Source organism: Chelon labrosus (assembly GCF_963514085.1).
Source record: "Chelon labrosus genome assembly, chromosome: 8".
NCBI classification, from domain to species: domain Eukaryota; kingdom Metazoa; phylum Chordata; class Actinopteri; order Mugiliformes; family Mugilidae; genus Chelon; species Chelon labrosus.
In genome coordinates this window covers 21180288-21199740 of record NC_140358.1, presented here as the reverse complement: position 1 = coordinate 21199740, position 19453 = coordinate 21180288, and the positions used below count along the sequence as shown (strand labels likewise).

General features: G+C 40.9%; 1 protein-coding gene across 1 annotated transcript in view; it reads left to right on the top strand.

Annotated features, from left to right (window-relative positions):
- Positions 1 to 400: 400 nt before the first annotated feature.
- Positions 401 to 19453, top strand: part of gabra2b (gamma-aminobutyric acid type A receptor subunit alpha2b) — a gene marked incomplete at both ends in the record, with an annotated part of 30342 nt that continues 11289 nt past the window's right edge. The window contains 6 exons of the mRNA XM_084550136.1: positions 401 to 471; positions 4556 to 4671; positions 12087 to 12154; positions 14440 to 14660; positions 16302 to 16384; positions 17216 to 17359. Of these exons, the coding sequence (XP_084406262.1) occupies positions 401 to 471; positions 4556 to 4671; positions 12087 to 12154; positions 14440 to 14660; positions 16302 to 16384; positions 17216 to 17359 (703 nt within the window). The remainder of the gene's footprint in view (positions 472 to 4555; positions 4672 to 12086; positions 12155 to 14439; positions 14661 to 16301; positions 16385 to 17215; positions 17360 to 19453) is intronic.

The following is a 19453-nucleotide window of genomic DNA, read 5'->3' as shown; positions in this document are numbered from 1 at the left end:
AAAGCGTGGGAGAGACGCTCCATACCTCGTCCGCGTCCCCCCCATCCAATCACAGCCCATTTCTTCTTATAGCCTGCGTTGAATTTAATGAATTTTAATCGACTAAATCGACGAGGCGGCTGCTGCAAAATCTGTGCACTGGCTTGATCTTATATTTTTGGTAACAGTAATGTGAATGAAAGCGTGGGACGTGTCAGTGAATACTAATCACTGTCACTGCTTCATCCCCTCCCCTCCGTCTTATTTATGTTTATTTATTTATCGCTGAAAGGGAATCCCCAGAAATCAGTCTTATCTCAGACTATATAGGTCAGGTATGGATCCTGTGGCATGTCAAGATGGTTAAACCGAGCCTCCGTTCCTTGCAGCGGCTGTCCTGTGTGTAGGTGTTGAAGCAGCCATGTGGAGCAGAGAGAGCGCTTCTTCACTCCTCGTCTGCCTGCTGGCGCTCACAGCTCTCTGGAAAACCAGGTGAGTCTTCTCTCTGAATTTCAGGGGTCCAGAGGAGCCCTGATGATAAGCCTGCCCAGTCCCGTGGATCACACACACACACACACACATTTTGTCCCTGAGGTCACTATTTATCCAGTTCCCATCCTGCTGGACTCATTACCCTTGGACACAGGAGCGGGGATAGTTTACTGCCTTCAGTCTGGCCATAAAAATAACCTGCAGGGCATGTGTGTAATTATCTTTGGCCTTGTTGAAAATGCAGCCTATTGCAGCTGAGGCAATCATCTGTTTGTATAAACGGCCTCTTTCAATGACAATACAAATAAATAAATAAATAAATGGTACTTATAGGCTTAATTATTTAAAACTGGCATGTCTGCAAATGTCTGAAAATGTGCACCTTCATTTTTCTTTGTGGTGAGGTTGCATGCATGCTGTTTTATCTGAGGACATCTCACATTATCACGTCAGGTGTAAAGGAGTCTTTTGTTATAGGCCAGAGTGACAGATCAGGTCATCCCGCTAAGGGACCGTTGACAAATGAAAGAAACAGGCAGCGGAAGCAAGATAGGCGGTTTAAATAAGCCGGCGTATGGATTCCAGAGGACGTTCCAGTCTTGCTTTCTCAAATATGTAACTTCAAGAAAAACAAAAGTGTACATATTACAACTAATAAAAAAGAGAGGGACAAATGCTGCCTTCAAATGTTAACTGTGTTCAAGAGGAAACTCCATCTGAAGGTGGACCCCCTTGTGAGAGGCCAGAGTTCATCAGTTGTGATGTGTTTGTTTTGATGTTTTCAAAAATGGCAGAAGTGGATGTTAATACATTATGATTTAGGCATATGGCGTTTGATGCATAATTTATAATATGTCAGAGGGAAATCTTGATATTCCAAACGGCCTCGTCCTTTCAATATGTCCTTCCTTTTCCTGCATGAAGATACCCAGCCGTTAGCTTGCTAAACTGTTAGCCTCAGCGGCTTCTTGATGCCAGCAGTCGTCCGTAGCCTCGGTGTTCGCTCGTAACCTATCGTCCACGTTAAACCTCAGATGTTGAGCGTTAACGTGTTTTTGTTGTACTCCGTGTGCCGCGTTGTAAGACGGCAAAATTTGTTCCGTTTATCTGCTCCAATCTGTTCATGTTGGTTCATTGTCACAATTGCTGACTGGGGCGCTCAAAAATATTGAGTCACTGTTTATATATATCAGTAACAACGCTTTTATTGCTGTAACAAACGGACGTTTTTAAGAAAAGTCTATTAAGATTAGTACATTAGCACACTAGTCCTCCAGCTAGTTACGCCGTGCACATCTGCAGTACTGTGCTAAAAAGTGCAAGATACAAATGGATTAGGTAGTTATTCTTGAATTCACTTCATGATTATAGTCCAATAGTTCCCAAAGTGGCGGCACAGTGGCGAGGTGGTTAGCACTGATGCCTCACAGCGAGAAGGTCCCGAGAAGGTCCCGGGTTCTCTCCGGGTACTCCGGCTTCCTCCCACCGTCCAAAGACATGCTGGTTAGGTTGATTGGTGATTCTAAATTGGCCGTAGGTGTGAATGTGAGTGTGAATGGTTGTCTGTCTCTCTGTGTTATCCCTGCGATGGACTGGCGACCTGTCCAGGGTGTACCCCGCCTCTCGCCCTGGGATAGGCTCCAGCAGACCCCACGACCCTTCACAGGAAGAAGCGGTTACAGAAGATTAATGAATGAATGAGTTCCCAAAGTTTTTCTGCAAGGCCCCTTGACACAAATATACATATCAGACGTAGGTTATCAGTAAACAGTCTTCGTTGCTGTCGGTCGCTTCATCCATCTGCAGAGGAAAGTGGTGGCTTTCTTGCGATTCTATGGTTTGATAGAGGTATTGCTTTTAGCTTGCTGTTGTTTCATAAACCAGCGTTAAGACTATACTGACTATAGCATGTGTTTTGTTACAACTCTATAGCAACTATTTAGGCAAATTTACATGAGGCAAGTTGAGCATTTGAAATCACAGAAGCAGCTTTTATAAAGCGATTCCATTGTGCATGACAGTTTATGCATTTTTTTTAATGTTTTTTTTTTTTGAAGAAGAAGAAGAAATCCACTGGGTTGTATTTCTGCTCCAGATGTGTTCACTCCAATTGGTCTCAAACTGTTAGACGCACCTGTGGTCTCTGCTCATTACCCACCGTTGTACTCGTGAATCCTGTTTTCTTGTCTTTGCTTTGGAAGTTGTGCATTGGAAGTTGTGCTTTGAGTTGACGAAGTTTCATCCTCGGCTGTACGTTTAGCTGGGAACCCTCTCACAAACCGCTCCATGGTATGCTAGCAGTGCTCAAGACCAAGCTGCAGTAGCTCCTCGCCCTCTACTTTGGGAGCCATTACTATAGTGATGTTCCGTTCTTTAAAAAAAAAATACATGTTCTATCTTAAGGCTAATGATAATAATAATATACTACTGAAATATACTATATACTAATAATTGTAACTTTATTTATGCACTCAAATACAGCCATTTTGCCACTGGTTGGTTCAAGGCCTATACTTCTTCTCAACCAGTGGGAAGTACTGTATTGTGTAGCTAGCAGGAGGAGGATGGAGGTCTGTACAAAATATACTGGAAAAATAAAATAGATTTTGTTTTCAGAAAATCACTTATAGCACAAGTTATATCAAAACTTTTCCATAACCTGAACTAATAGTTATTTAGATGGACCGCTAGCAGCTAATCAGGCTGCCGTCATGCTAACGTTAGCACAAAACATTAAAAATTAACTAGAGAATTGTGAAAGTTTAAATAACAAGTTACCTATAAACATGCAACACATTGCAGTTCAGGTAAACAGATAACTGTCCCATTCCCACCTAAATGTTACGTGTAATTCTCCGGCCAGCCAACAACTAAAGCTGACGGCAGCGTTTTATGTTCCCCTGCTCCTGTTTACTCTGGTAACAGTAACTTTATGAGCACACTGTATACCCACTAAGCGTCTCTACAGTGAATACTTTGAATGCTGGCTCCATCCGTTATTGATCTCTCGTGTATCTTGCGTCGCCTAGTAACATGTAATGTTGTTTGTATCATGTATATATGTTGCATGCATGCCAGATGCATGTATGAATTCATCATCTTCCTCCTCTCCTCCAATATATTAACTTTTTATTCTGGGGACATCAGCAAACACTTCAAAATTTGTGAACTCTGACCTAAAGTTTCCACTTTCGAGGTTGAGAATACGCAAGATAATAAAGAAATTAGGTTCTGACACCAACATGTGGGCTAGCATGTACGCATGTGTCTAACTGTATGTGTTCTCAGTAACGTACAGTATGTGCTGATTTCTGTTATTTCAGTCTGTCAGTTTTAAGTCACCCTCCTTTGTAGAATAGACGTAGCTGTACACAATGCTAAATTAGCTTAGCTTGTTGTAGGGAGCTGTGTGCTTCTCTGTAGAGGAAGCCAAACATTGACCATGTATCTTCAATGAAGAAGCAGGAATTTTAAATATTGTTGGATGTAATCTAACCTGATACAGGTGTGAGTTTAGAAGTGCTGCAGCTATAATGCATAACCCCGGATTGAAATATTTCCAGTATATAAGGTTGTAACACCAACATGTAGATAACATTAAACCAGCGCTTTCAGTGATGGCAATTACAGGGATGTGGTCCGAACATTAATAAATATATATATGTACACTCTCATACTTTCCCACTGACTGGTGAAAGTGCAATATACCCATGACCGGAGGCTGTTACACCAGAGCTGTCAACAGTGGTGATTAAGCTGAGCTTTAATGTACGGCCTTATCTGAATTTATTTACCATGAATCTCTGCTCTGATTACATTTGCATATTCAGTTGTGTTTTGGCTCCAAGATCAGATGGCTCTCGAATGTTCTGTCTTGAACTGGGTCATCCATGTGGAGGAAACACAGTGTGCATGTGTGTGTGTGTGTTTGCATGTATGGAATCTCTGCCAGATAATAATGACCTCTTTGCTTTACATAAATCAAACCTCTGAAAACAGATTGTAAATATATTTAAAACGTGATCAGCTTTTCTGTTTGGTGTCCTTTACTTGCTCATGTTGTTGTCGTGTGTTTGCCAACCAGATCAGTGAATGCCGATGCCACATCCGATGCCTTTAAAACCAACATCACCCTGTTCACGCGCATCCTGGACAGACTGCTGGATGGATATGACAACCGCCTACGACCGGGTCTCGGGGGTAAGAAACTGATGTACTATAATTGGAAGTGCAGAAGTTAATCATTTAAGATCTGTTCAGTTCATACGCTCTAAATGAAAATTTGTTGTTATGAAACAGTAAGTGTCCGCCTTTTAATGGTTGATGGCTCATTTGGAGTGAGGACACTTCATTTAACATCAGCTTTTTGAAGTGCCGATAACCTCTGGCAGCAATTCCCTCCAGAGTGAACTGACAAACACACTCTGTGCACCAAACATTCAGGTTGTGTAACACTTCGCACAGCCGCACTTCTTGGAAAGTAACAGCGCCCAGAGTGGCCACGTGTAACACACCGCAGAGGGTCTTTTTGGAGCTTGAAGACGTTACTGGTTCATGCAAACTACGCTGCAAAGTTGACTTAACAGTGGGGTTTTGTAGTTGTACTGGATGGTTGCTTGATTGCTTTTGGGTATATGCTTAAACTTTTATGAAAAATATGTCTTTAGAACGGTTTCACATTGTCTTTATTTCATTAATTTGGCTGTAAAATCAAGTGTCATACTGAACAGTTGGTAAATGCACATTTTGGATTAATTAATAATAAATCTAAATAAAGTATTCATAATACAATATGACTGTAAAATAGCCAGTAGCCATGAAACAGGTTTGATGCATTTACATCTACTAAGCATGGTATTTTTCACTTCACACCTCCTGCAGAAGGCAGCATCTAGATTTTGACGTAGTTGAAAAAGAATTCCATCTTCTCCTTTGCGCTACAGTGCTTCCTCCCTTCAACGTCACCTTTGCCGCTATCCTCCATGTTTGGCATCTCATTTCCAGCTGGCCCCTCACCCCAAAGCTGAGCTCCTCCCTCAGGATTTGGTGCCATTTGAAATTCAAATTCCTGGGGCCATCAGCCCAGCCCAGGAGCTGCCATATGGGGAACAGACCTCCTTTAGCTTGGCAGTGCTCAGCCTGCTCGAGTGGACCTACAATAACACTGCAGCTAGCTTATTTACTGTGTAGGAGAAGCAAAGTAGGAGATGCATGTCCTTGTCCGTGACGGTATAGCTCAGCTACCTTAATTTGGGAACCTCGTAATGTTTTATAGTGCCCTTTATGCACCAGATTTACTTTATGCATCTAAAATTTGTCAAGTTTCTGGCTGTTTTTCTTGTTCACTATAGATTCAAATGACTGAATCAAGACGAAAAACTACACGATGCTCAAACAAACATTTTGGAAGAAGTTAAAGACAGACTAGACTTAGATCGGCGAGCTGTAATAAAACACGTAAATAAACACAAACAAGATCCTTTCAAGTGTGCTACAGCACCGTGAGCACATATATATTTTTATCAGATTTTTATTCCCAGTGGAAGCCAAACCACGCAACACGCAAAGTGTGGGAGCATGCTGTGCCCACTAATACACACGGGGAATAAATCATGGTACAGGAAGGAAACATGGGATGACATCAGATGTCATTTTCCACACCGCAGACACATTAGATCTGCATGTCTCATCTGTCGGGAAAAACATGTTAACGCTCCGCTGGACTTTGGTTTCTAACACGTTTATAGTGACTGAAAGAGAGACTCATCACAGCTGCATGAGTGTGTTCACGCAAACATACAGTATATTCAGGGATAACGAGTCAGGCCCTTCGACAGTTTCCGTGGTTCAAGTAGCATGTCAGAAAAATAAATGAATAAAAGCCTGAATCTGAATCTCTAATGTAGACTTTCTCCGTGTGGATCATCACACGTTTATCTAAATCAAGCTAACAGAGCATACGTACATATTATAGTATATTACAATAGTGTTAATACCCACATTGACTCAAAGGTGTGGACAAAATAAAAGGAACACCTTTGCAATGTTTTTGCTTTCCTTATTTAATTTTAGATCTGTCCCCATGAGCAGCTTCATTGAGGTGAACAAGACATCTAGTCGAAACATTTTACAGCTTCCTCCAATAATCAAATGATAAAGATGGAAAAGATGAATCTAGGGCAGAGGTTTCCAACGGGAAACCCACGTTTACCCTCAGGGCCTTGAGAAGGTTTCAAGGAGGAGAGAAAAACGAAATCATAATTGTTTCAAGAATGATAGAATTAGTGTGTGGGTTTAGGCTGAATATTTCCCTTGACTTTCTGTGTTTGGTCACATTTGATCACTAAACAGGTGTACAGTTTTCTCCAGTGTAGATAATGTAACTAAACAGCTATCCTAACTGCCCTAATCGGGCATTTATGTTTCATACTTGTCATCTGCTTCAAGTGCTCTTTTAAAAATGCAGCAATTGGTTTCTGTCACTTTGGCTGAAGTCGAGCCAGAACGCAGCGAGTGGACGCAGAAAGCACAGTTGCTCCTGCAGCATCATTAGTGTGACCGCGAGGCAGCTCACTTCTGTTCACATTCACACTTCTGCTGCGGCTAATTTGTTTTCCTACCGAAAAAACATTTGTCATCTATCTGTGACTTCATGCTCAGACCTCGTGTCGCCAGAGACCTTTAAAGCTGTACTGTGCAAGGGTTTTCATGTCAAATGGATATCACTAGCTAAAAAAAAGGACCTGGCTCATTAAGGCTCCTAAAATAAATTTTTAATGTTGAGTCGGTCAATTCTCCAACTGGATGTTAATCAAATCTTAAGAATAAAATCAAAAAATGCAAATAAGAGTCTTCAGTATAAAGAGTTGGACACGTTTTGTTAGACTTTTAGCAGCTGCGGTCCTGTGGAGCGTTTTAGTGTCTTTCAGCAAACTGTTTTATGGTCTACAACTCTTTCCCTGCATAAATGTACACATTTATATAGTTTTTGAACTCCTTGAATTAAAGGGGAACTACCGTTTTTTTACAACCTGGACCTTATTTCTGGCATGAAATACCATCGTGTACTCACCCATATAAGTTTGGTGTAATTTGGAGTCGTTCGGACGATATTTAGCACCAGCAGAGTGCGGCGTATATATATATAGTGGGAGTGATTGGGGCAGCGAAACGCAGCCTCTAAATAATGCATTATCTGCCGCAAAACTCTTTCATTTCGCTAATATCTTGTTATGATACGCTAGTGCTATTCCCCGTTGAGTCCGGAGTTACCTGTTATCCATTTGCAGACGTGCAGCGGTTTGTTGTGCCAGCTGTTCCTCTCTCTGCCTCCGCATCCTCCTTTCAACAAGCTCCTCATCCATATACTCTACCTCAAAACGGTGAGGACGCCCATCACGAACAAAGTCGTCATCCACAACCTCAGAATCGGAAAAATATTCAGCCATGTTGCAAAAAACTAGCAGTAGCAAATTACAGGTAAACAAGCCGCGTGCAGCTTTCAGAGATGACATCATCCAGGTTAGAAGTTAGTAGGTCAATCTACAGACCCCGGATGATGATAACAGGTAACTCCGGACTCAACGGGGAATAGCACTAGCGTATCATAACAAAATATTGGTGAAATGAACGAGTTTCACGGCAGATAATGTGTTATTTAGAAGCTGCGTTTTGGTGCCCCATTTACTCCCACTATATGGATATACGCGGCGCTCCGCTGGATCTAAATATCTTCCGTCCAGGTTGTAAAAAACGGTAGTTCCCCTTTAATCAAATCTTAAGAACAAAATAAAAATATGCAAATAAGAGTCTTCAGTATAAAGAGATGGAGATTGTCCCTTTAAGTGTCCGTTTTATTGACTTTTAGCAGTTGCAATCCTGTGGAGCATTTTAGTGTCTTTCAGCAAACTGTTTTATGGCCTACGACTCTTTCCCTGCATAAATGTACACCTTTATACACATATAGTTTTTGAACTCCTTGAATTAATATTGTAAGGTTCGATCTATGGTGGATCTCTACGTGATGATCTTGCTGCAAAGGCTCCTACTGCTACCGTGTACTGACAGAAATGCTAACTACATAAAGCGCTGACAGAGTTATACATATCACATGTCATAAACATTTAATTGAAAAATTGCATTTGGCTTTTTTTTAATCACTTGTTGGAGTAATTAGTAAGCAGAGGGAGGCGGCGGCGGAACACGTTGTTAATTTATGAGCTGCTGTTAGTTTGTTCTGCGTGTACTCAAAGCAGGCTTTCCTGTTTAGGATTTCAGTATCATTCACTCTGATGCGTCTGTGTTTCTGTTGCTGTTCTTTTTATCCCCGTTCAAACTGGCAAGAGTTGAGTTGACATTTGGATAGTTGCACAGTGGAATGCACTCTCCCTAACGCAGACAGGTTGTGTCTTAGCAATTAAACATGGTTCAGCAGGCCCATCTGTACCAAATGATTCAGAATATATGAAAAGCACGTGTTTGTGACTGTTCGAGCTGAATAAATGAACTTTAGGTATTGTCCTTGTTCGCATAAATACAAATCCCAGTGACCTCAGGCATAAAATGCACTCTTGATATTTTTAAACAGTTGACACGTATTTTGCCTGAAGGCTCCGCTTTTCTGGGTTTGCTGCAAACACAATGCAGATGGACTGGAGCTGTCCTTAGTTTATTTATTTATTTATTTATTTTTCACAGACATCTGTTTGTTGGTTATTCTTTGGGGGTTTTGATACATAGTTCAAATTTTTTTAATGTTCCAAGACAATAAAAAAATCATCTCACGCACACTGTCAACACTGCTGGCAATTTGATTTAGTGCTGTGTTCAAACGTCTTTGAGCATTTAAAATGCTAAAAGAGAACAATCCTGTATTATGTACGTACTCTATAGAATACTTCCAAAGGACAAGAAGACAGTTCATGGACCAGGAAAAGGAATTGATGACATGTTTAAGGAAATTCTTCACAGCACACCTAATAAAAAATAGAATTATAGTTCAATAAAACAGACTACAAAACAATATATGGAAAATAGTTTCGTGCACAAAACATTAATCAAACCAGACTCTTTCTTATTAAATATTAACAGGATAAACAGAGAAATACTTTTTTGAATACAGGTGTGCAATGACCACTTTTCCAGGACATGGTGTTTACACGGAGCGGAGAGAAATCTTGTTATTCATGAAATACTGGTATCTCAGTTATTGGACCTTTTGTGCTTATGTGTTAAGGTTGGCTAAGCAACTTACATGCACCGATCAGGCATAACATTATGACCACCTTGCTAATGTTGTGTAGGTCTTCCTTGTGCCTCCAAAACAGTTGTGACTCTTCAGAGAATGGACATGGACCTTCTGAGGGTGTCCTGTGGTGTCTGGCAACAGGATGTAGTTAGTGGGGGGCCTTTGGGTCCTATGGGTTGAGGGGAGGGGCTTGATCAGTTTTTCATGAGTTGCTCCTAAACCGTTTTTGTGTGTGTGCCTGTGTCAGGCTGCATCCTGCTGGGGATGGCTACTGCCATTAAGGAGTGTCATTGCTATGGGGTGGGTTAACCTGGTCTGGTCTAAGTAACATCCATATGAATGAATGCCAGGTCCAAAAGTTTCCCAGCAGAACATTGAATTGTCACAAGATGGTCAATGTTTTAATGTTGTGGCTGATAAGTATAAATAAGATGTTTGTTTCCCGGGAAATGCTAATGGCATCACGACCAATATTACCTTCTATATTGGCCCAGGGCCACTTCTTTGGTTTTGATGTTTGGCCACTTGTTGAGAAACCTCTATTTCCATTCTTGCTCCAGCTGTTCACAAACACAGTATATCCTTCAGGATACCTCAGTAACCTAGTCTATGTAAACACACCCAGTCGTTCCTCTTATCCTTCAAGATTCACCCATTTCTCTGCCTTCTCTACATGTGATGGTGGCTCTTTGTTAGTGACCATTCCATGCTATGTTGTAATTTTCACTAAACATTCACACAACCCAACAAAATGCCAAACACACGCCACACAATGGCCTCTGTATCGTGAACAATCTCAGATGTAGTCACTGACAGATTCAGTAGAATGTGATAAAATGCACCGCTCTGTGTCTTTCTCTACAGAAGTACGATAACATTCAGCATCAAAACGTGGTTTTTACTGGGATCGTGTTTCATGTGTGCCTCAACAAAATAAATTTAGTCAAGACATAAAAGATCTGTTTATTCCAGGCCTGCATGAACCAGGTACCAATAAAACACTTACTGGGTCCTAGTGGTGCTTAAATAGAAAACATGACTATTAGGAACAAAAGAGGAACATTTAGCCAACAGTAGTTTTGCAAATTCTTTTTTTTCCATCAAGGTGCACTGGAAACTGAATGGATGTTTGTGGAAAACAGAGGTTAGCTCTAATAGTGACCGCAGACCAAAAACGGTCACACTGAAGTGTAAACCGTGGGCTCTATTTTAAACCATTTCTGTAATTTAACTTGTTGGATGGATGCGGACGGAAGCTCACCTTGCTATGCATGACAGCACTTCACTTAGGCGGGGATGATCTCTTTAGATTGCATGTGAGATGCTGTTTTCTTTGTAGAACAGAGAGTGGAGTAAAACGTGAAAGCTTTTTGAATTGACCGAGCTGGAGAGATTGAGCTTCAGTAATTATTGAAAGAAACAGAGTGCAGAGAAAGCAAGTGGACCTGATGCAGCAAAACAACCAACAACATGCGGCTTTGCTCTTCCTATCTGTCACGTCGGTGCTTACATGTTGTTTTGTTTCTATCTGGTTGGCGATGGAAAGCAAAGTGATTCAAGAAGAAGATCAAATTTGACTTTTTTTTCTGTATCACATGAAGAAAATATTACATCATTAAAAAAACTAAACATTGGGGCATACGTATTAATTCTCAGTAATGCAATAGCACATTTTTTTGTATTAGAAAAGTGTTTCATTCATGGAAGTCAGCTTATCGTGTATTAAAAGCATAGACTGTATATAAATATGGACAATGCGAGCCACAATATCGATGACCTGACCACACTTCTGTCAGACTTACTTGCGTTTTCATTTAATGAATACTGCGCTCTGCTCTGCGTCCACCAGTTACAAAGAGATGTTGGATTATACATTGTACTTACTTATTTATCTATTTTTTTTTCAATTCAACTCTCGCGGCCCTACAGGACCACTTCACGGAGCGGTAGTCAACATGAGGTCACATCCTGTTTCTATAGCGTCAAATAATTAACTAAAACAAAACTTATCAGAAAAATTGTCACTTGAACGTGCATCAGCATCATGTTAACTACCTAAAATGATAGAAACCATCCTTGAAAAAAAAATTATTTGACGTGTATTTTAGTGTTTTAGTTTGTCCCAAGTCCCACCCACTAACATGGAGGAGGTGGAGCTTATGACCTATCCTGCAGCTAGCCACCAGGGGGAGTTCTACTTGCTCTGGCTTCACTTTTGAGAAGCTGTTCCGTCCATCTTTATACTGACTATAACTAAAATACACAAGAAAGCAACTGAGTGATAAATGAAGCTTATTTTTCCCAGTACTTTGACTTTGTATTTTCTTGATTGGTGTCTTCATGCCTCAAACTGTTTTCCTCTAACCAGACAGGGTAACCGAGGTGAAGACAAACATCTACGTCACCAGCTTCGGTCCAGTTTCAGACACAGACATGGTGAGCGAAGATTTTGGATATGTTTTCACCGTGTATTCTCACTCTCTTATATTGTTGGTTTTCTAGGGAACAACGCCACTTTCCGCTCATGCTACCCAGTAGGAAAACTGCTTCTTTTGCTTTATTTTTAGCTTCATTATGACTACCCCTGCGTATGTAATTACATTAGCTTCTTTTGTCTCTACAAACACACACGCACGCTGCGATACTGAAGTAGGACGAGTATTCCTCATTGTGTCGATGTCTATTCATCTGACAATTTTCATCTTATAAATTATTGAAAGTCCTCTTGTTATTCAAGTCACTCCTTTGTTTATCCTGGGCTTTCCTGTTTATCATTCTCATACATGCGCCCACCTTCACATCATATCATCAGCATCCCCTCTATTGTTGAGGAAGACTGTTTTCCAAGTGACTGATCTATTGATTTATCAATTAAGATGCTAGGTGGCCTCTTAAAAGATATGCAAAACGGGAAGCTCTTAGCCGAACATAAACCCGACACTTACGGGGTCAAAGACACAGAATAATAAAAAAATACTTTAATCTCAGGGCGGAAATCCCAGTTCCACATCACCACCCACATGTGATCGGCTAACTGGCCCAGAGGGTGATCTGTCTACTAATTTCCAGCCAAGTCATTCCTCATGTCTGTTTAAAAAAATATATATATTGCAAATAAACAGATGGACAGACAGACAAACAGCTTTGAGGAAAACAAGATTTCCTTCAATTTCAGGGGCAGAGGTCGTCACTGACTATTTTGGCTACAGCCATTTGAGCCAAAGATGTAAGCAGATGGATTTATAAAAGTCACAGGGTAAAATCAACCCATTTAAATTGCAGTTCAAAAAAATTTATATTTCTCGTTGAAAATGCAAAAATTAGTGATCAGATTGAAAACACGTGATTTATTAGCGGCCCTGCTCTTGTGTGGACAGACGCCTCGTAAAAATGATAAACAGCATAAAATATATTCCCTCCTCTGATCGGATTGATTTATTCAGACGCTGTGTTCGGCTGATTGCTGAGGTGGCCGCTTGTCACCAGATTTATAGAAAGGGCCGCTGAAAGGCAAAGCTGGAAAAACGGGAAAGAAAACAATTAGGCGAAGTGGAAACTGGACCGTATTTAGCTTTACGAGCGGCAGCCAGACAAAGAGAGAGGAATATTTAAGTCTGAAAAGCTTTATCTGTCTGTACAGGGAGACGGTTAATCAATTTTTTTATTTTTTATTTGTATTGTTTTCAACAAGAGATACACACAAGAAACTAAAAATATCTTAGTACTGATGACCGATGTTAGCCCTACAGACCACATATTCCCAATGATGGAGAAACATGTTACCCAGTGTGTGATTTAATGTTTTACTCAGCAGAGGCATCAACTAAATCAGGCTTCAGTCAGGTGGTCTTCATAAAGAGATTCAATGATGACAGGAAATACGTCAATAAATAATCAGCAGAATTATTTGGAGGGAAAAACCGAGGCTGCTGTAAGATTGAACCTAAACAATGTGTAGACCAAGTTCCTGATGATTTGGCTTTGACCTAACACAACATGTTAACAATGATGGCTTATTACTGACATTTTAGATAGGTAGTAAGTTTCTTCGCTGGGTTGAATGTTTGCAATTTATTGTAAAAGCAGAAAAACAAGACCTGATTTGCAGTAAACCAGAGTTAACCGTTTTCCGTACGAGCTTCGTACCCTACAGGAATTGAATTAGACTTGATTTCAGTAGACAGTTTCAATGTCCCAAGATCTAAATGTCAGAGGCTTTTCCGCTGTGACAAGAAAAAACTCTGGAGATATGTTACCCCGCCCCCCCCACAACACGTTTGCTCGGAGTGTGTCAATCACGCAAACACACACACACACTCTCGCACGTACACACATTTCACAGTGCAGTGGTTTCTGCCCTAAATCCTTTTCTTGTGTGTGGTTTCTTTTGACAACAGAGGAATTGTAGGTCAAGGGGTTGTCTTGGCCTCAGAGCCGGCTTAGGAAAACACCGACTCAGAGAGCTGTGAGGAACATGGAGAGCGCAGGGCCTCGTCTTGTTGGAGCTTTGACAAATAGACAAGGCCATACAGTGGCCGGGTTTTAAAGTGGCAGGTGAAGTCAGTTGTGAAGATACGTTGCGTGTAGCACCGTGCGCTGGGTTTTAGTTTAAATATTCTGAAGAATTAAACTAATTTTTATACTAATATGGAAGCGGAAAGATAGAAACAGATAAAAAGATAAATGCAGTCAATTAATCATTTATCTCCCCTGTCCTTCAGGAGTACACCATAGATGTTTTCTTCCGGCAAAGCTGGAAAGACGAGCGGTTGAAATTCCACGGGCCGATGAACATTTTGCCCCTCAACAACCTGATGGCGAGTAAGATCTGGACTCCGGACACCTTCTTCCACAATGGGAAAAAGTCTGTGGCCCATAACATGACCATGCCCAATAAACTGCTGAGGATCAAGGATGACGGGACGCTGCTGTACACCATGAGGTAATTAAAGCCGCAGAGCTCTTTTTCTAGCAGAAATGAATTTAAAGGAATCTTGTTTTCTGTAACGTTGATAGACTTGAATAGTCATGTCATTCTCATGTCTGTAAGCCAACTTTTAAGCTACTGGAAGCCGGCTAACCCTAACCCTAACTGCCATGTGCATAAAATCTTTTTAAGATCACTGGGATCTGAATTTGCCTTGGTCACAGTCCAACATCCAGCATTATACTACTGTGATTATTGTGCCCATTCGTTTAACGTTAGATGTTTTTTGTGAACATCGGAGTCCCTAAGTGCACATTCAGATCCACTGCTATCTGATTTGGAGATTATGCATTTTGTAACCATGTCAAGTAATCTCCCAAGTACCTTCTATTTAGCAGAAACCAAAGTGAGCTCAGTCTTCAGCTCTATACCCTGGTCTAACTGTTTTGGATTTAGCCATCAGGGCTAACCATTGGTGGAAACCTTACTAATCAGCTGGGGTTTCGAATGTGACGTCCATTATTATTATTATTTAAGAACATGCAGACACTGGAGCTCATTCTCATGACTTTTAGCAAGGTGTTCAAACCCAGCCATCAGTCTGCCAGGCTCTAGCCGAGACTACCAACTCAAAACAACATCACAAGAAGTCTTCTCTTCCCTAGACTTTAGCCATAAGAGTCAATAACTAATGGATATGATACAAAATAGGTGACATTATCAATCTGAACTGCCTCTTGCACTAGTACTATTATTAGTGGTGCACCCTTGTGCTCCTTGCAGCTGTCTCAGTTTGGGCGGAATAGTCAAAAGAAGCTGGACATACAGTACTGTAGATGGCAACGCTTCTATCTGCCTGCTGTGACTGTAGACGTGACACTGTCTGCCACAAATCTTTTGAAGTGTTTCAGTATTTTCTCACACCTAGTAGCATGTTAGCTTAATGGTCTGGCAGGTGACGCTGTTTAAAAGCACGCCTTTTGTTTCTCTGCAAATTAAATAAATAAGATATAATGCGTCACATAGTGAGCTATGGATGCGTGTATTTTGTTGACTTCAGTGACACGGTGGTTTCCCCTGTTTTCTGCCTCTGTTCCGTGCTAAGCTGTCGGCTGTATAGACATGAGAGTGGTATCAATCTTCTAATTAACTCGCTGAATAACCACATTTTTCAAACAAATAAAAAAATAAAATTGGTCTGCTTCTTTAAGCGCATCGACATGGATGAAACATCTTGTTTGCTTAAGCGTGCGTGAATCATTCAGTGATTCAGTAACATCACAAACTCCCAGATGTTTTAATGCGTTCGTCACGAATCCAGTTTTATTAATCATCCTCTCGATTCAAGAAGATAAATTTGAATGGTTGAATGATGTTTTAATGCAGTTTCTCATCGCATAGCTAACCTGCGATCTCGCCGTAGACACGCACTAGCCTGTTGTTTACTTTGCTCTGCTGATTACGGTTAAGATGAATTATTTTTTTGTTTTTGTTTCAAGGCATTACAGATGGAAGCGTTTTAAATAGTGCATGAGGCTTGTGAGTTTCTGATTTATTTTTCGTTTTATTTTTATTTTTGAGACGACTGCCTATTCTGTGCTGTTTACTCTTCATGCATTTGCAAAGTCTCCTTAATTTTCTGTGGATTGGATGCAGGTTAACTGTGCATGCAGAGTGCCCAATGCATCTGGAGGATTTCCCCATGGACTTTCATTCCTGTCCACTAAAATTTGGCAGCTGTGAGTAACACTGATGATGATAGCGCCTGAGGGAACGTAAAGTAAAATGCTTGTTTGTTTATTTGTTTTTATTTTATCTCCTTTTCTTTTTCTCCTCATCCTCACTGGTTATTAGGAAAGAAAGCCGCCTAAAAACTGAGTGATACTGGAATACGTGGCTCAGTGTGCTCAAATTTGAGCAAAATATGCACCAGTGTTTAAACTAATATGGAATAAAGGACTGAGTGCAAATGTCAATGGGAAATTTTGGGGGAAAAGACTCATCCAAATATTTTTGTTGTTAAAATGTAGTTATTGCCATGGCTTCTTTACATTTGGATGACATATTGTTTTTTTGTTTTGTTTTGTCATATCAGAGCATCTGCTTTCAATGCATTTACATGTTACACCTGTTATATTTCACATTAATCTCTTTCCTCATTTGCATTGTCGATGCATTAACGTCCGGTTGCACGGCATAATCAATTATCAGATGTGTTAAAGTAAAAAAATATAAATAAATATGAAGAAATCTATTCTATCAAACATTCGTAGGTTTGTGGACAAGCTTTTACATTTCATATTCAGTGTATGCTGCGCCTGTTTGAAAAGGGCACTATGCATTGATTGCTCGTTGGTGTTTTACAAATGGCATCTTCAACCACTGTTTTTCTCTCTGCAGTATTCTTTATTATTATTTTTTCTTTCTAGAAACTCATCACATCACAATGTAGTTGCGAGGGGGGGGGTTTCATTTGAAAGAATTTCTCCTAAAATCATCAATAGCTGCTACTGCCCCAGATTTATCCCCTGTGGGTTTATCCTCTTCCATTTTTCTATCTTTTTTTTTAGATGCCTACACAATCTCAGAAGTGACTTACGCTTGGACTCTAAACGCCTCGGACTCGGTTGTCGTGGAAGGAGAAAGCTCACGTCTGAACCAGTACGACCTGCTCGGGCAAACGGTCGGACAGGAGACTATCAAATCGAGTACAGGTAAGCTTTTGTGGAGGTCTGGCAGAAGTCTAGAGGGAATTAGGTCCACTTCCTCCTCCTCCATCTCCTACTGACCTCCATCCTGTGCAGTAAATGTTTTTCCAGCTTCGATATAGCATTCATTTTCAAGTGCTGGGAAATAAGAAAAGCACTTTAATGGTCAAGTTGTACCAGATAACTGGAGAAAAAAAGTGGATGTTTAGTAGCTGCCTACAATATACCCTTGAGCAACAAAACACAGCGTTTATCTGAATGTTTTAACGGCATCTACAGACGGATTAATGTTGTGGAATCGACAGCCCTTCATCTCTGCTCCAAACTGTTTCGGTGTGAAAATCAAACTGTGATTTTGCGCTTGTTTGGGTGGATGTTGAGCTTGCCCACCTCCTACATGTTGCAGGAGGCGGCCGTAAGCTTGCTGTGAAGTGCTTGCGAAGTTTTGTCTTTTTTGTTACTCACTTTATTTGGCTCTAAAACCGCAGAGGAATGTTTGTTCTGGCTTCCTCTGCACGACAAAGATTCAACAAACGGGGATTTGGCACGCATGCACTCTGAAAGCCTTAGTTTACTCTGTATTTGGTTAATCTGTTTTTTAGCATGGGCAGCGTGAGAGCGGCGTGACAGGTGAGATGTAGCTGTGAAAAAGCCGCTCTATTTTACAAACCCTTCTTTCTGGACAAAAAGCACTGTGGTGCTGCTTGATGAATTTCCATAGGTGTGTGTGAAGACTGAGATCTTATTGCAGAACTAGACTGTATATAAATATGGACAATGCGTCCCCACTTCCTTGCATTGGCCAAACTGGCGCTAGTTTCCCAGGGATACGGGTCGTGCCATCTCGTGAGTTTGGAGTCAGAGTCTGCGCAGTACGGTCCAAGAGTAGAGCAGCGTTATCGATGACTCGCCCACACTCCTCCCGTGTTTCGTTAATACTGCACTCTGCTCTATCTCCAATAGTTACTAAGAAATGTTTATTATACACTGTACTTATTTATTTTTTACAACTCTCAGCTGTTCTGTCGTCCATCTTTATACAGTCTGTGGTTTTTGCAGCCAGATACTAACAGAAGAGAACTTCTGTGTTCCTCGCTGATAAGTATCTTATCGTAGTACCCAAAGACACACCAATGTCTCCCTTGAGCGCGGAGAGGCATGAAATCATAAAGAACAATTACATTCTGCGCCCAGAAAGTGACTGGAAACATCAGCATGTGAACCAAACAGTGAAAAGCTCATTAGTGGACAGAATCATTACCTCTGGTCTGACAAGAAGGTTTGAATCCGTGGGCTGACTGGGCCTTTCTGTGTGGAGTTTGCATGTTCTCCCTGTGTCTGCGTGGGTTCTCTCCGGGTACTCCAGCTTCCTCCCACTGTCCAAAGACATGCTCATTAAGTTAAAGCCCTGCAATAGACTGGCAACCTGTCCATGCTGTACCCCGCCTCTCGCCTGGTGACAGCTAGGATAGGCTCCAGCCCCCCAGCGACCCTTCACAGTGGTTACAGAAGATGAATGAATGAATGAATGTATGAGTCTTGGATATCAAGTCATCTTAGCGCCAGAAGCTGATCTTCACGTTGTTATTTTCTTCTCCGGGGGAAGGTGTACACAACTTCATTAGAAATATATTTCAGAAGTGAACTGATTTCGTTAAAGCCTTTATTGTTAATTGGAATTTGGGGAGTTTACTTGTATAAAGCTTTCTTTTCTTACTTTCATTTCCCTTCCATATTTGCAATTCATTGAACATGGTGAACAGGCTATAGTTAATCTAAAAACAGTCTTACTGACTGGTAAGGAGTTTAGGTTTTTCTTAGGGACATCTGTTGATGGTGCACACTTGAAGCTCCGTTAATAACCTGTAGTTAAGAGTTTGTGAGCTACTGATGAAAGACAGTAAGCTTTAACACTTTTATTATATCCTCTGTTCATTTAAATTAACAAAATGAGCTATTATGTTGGAATAAACACACATTTTCTCATGTCTGGTGTCCAGTGATAGCTTAGCAACCTAAAACAAGCAATGTGCTTGAGGGGATTTTAAGAGTGATGAGCTATAAAGAGTTTGGAGAATGGCATCTACTTCTTCTCGTTCC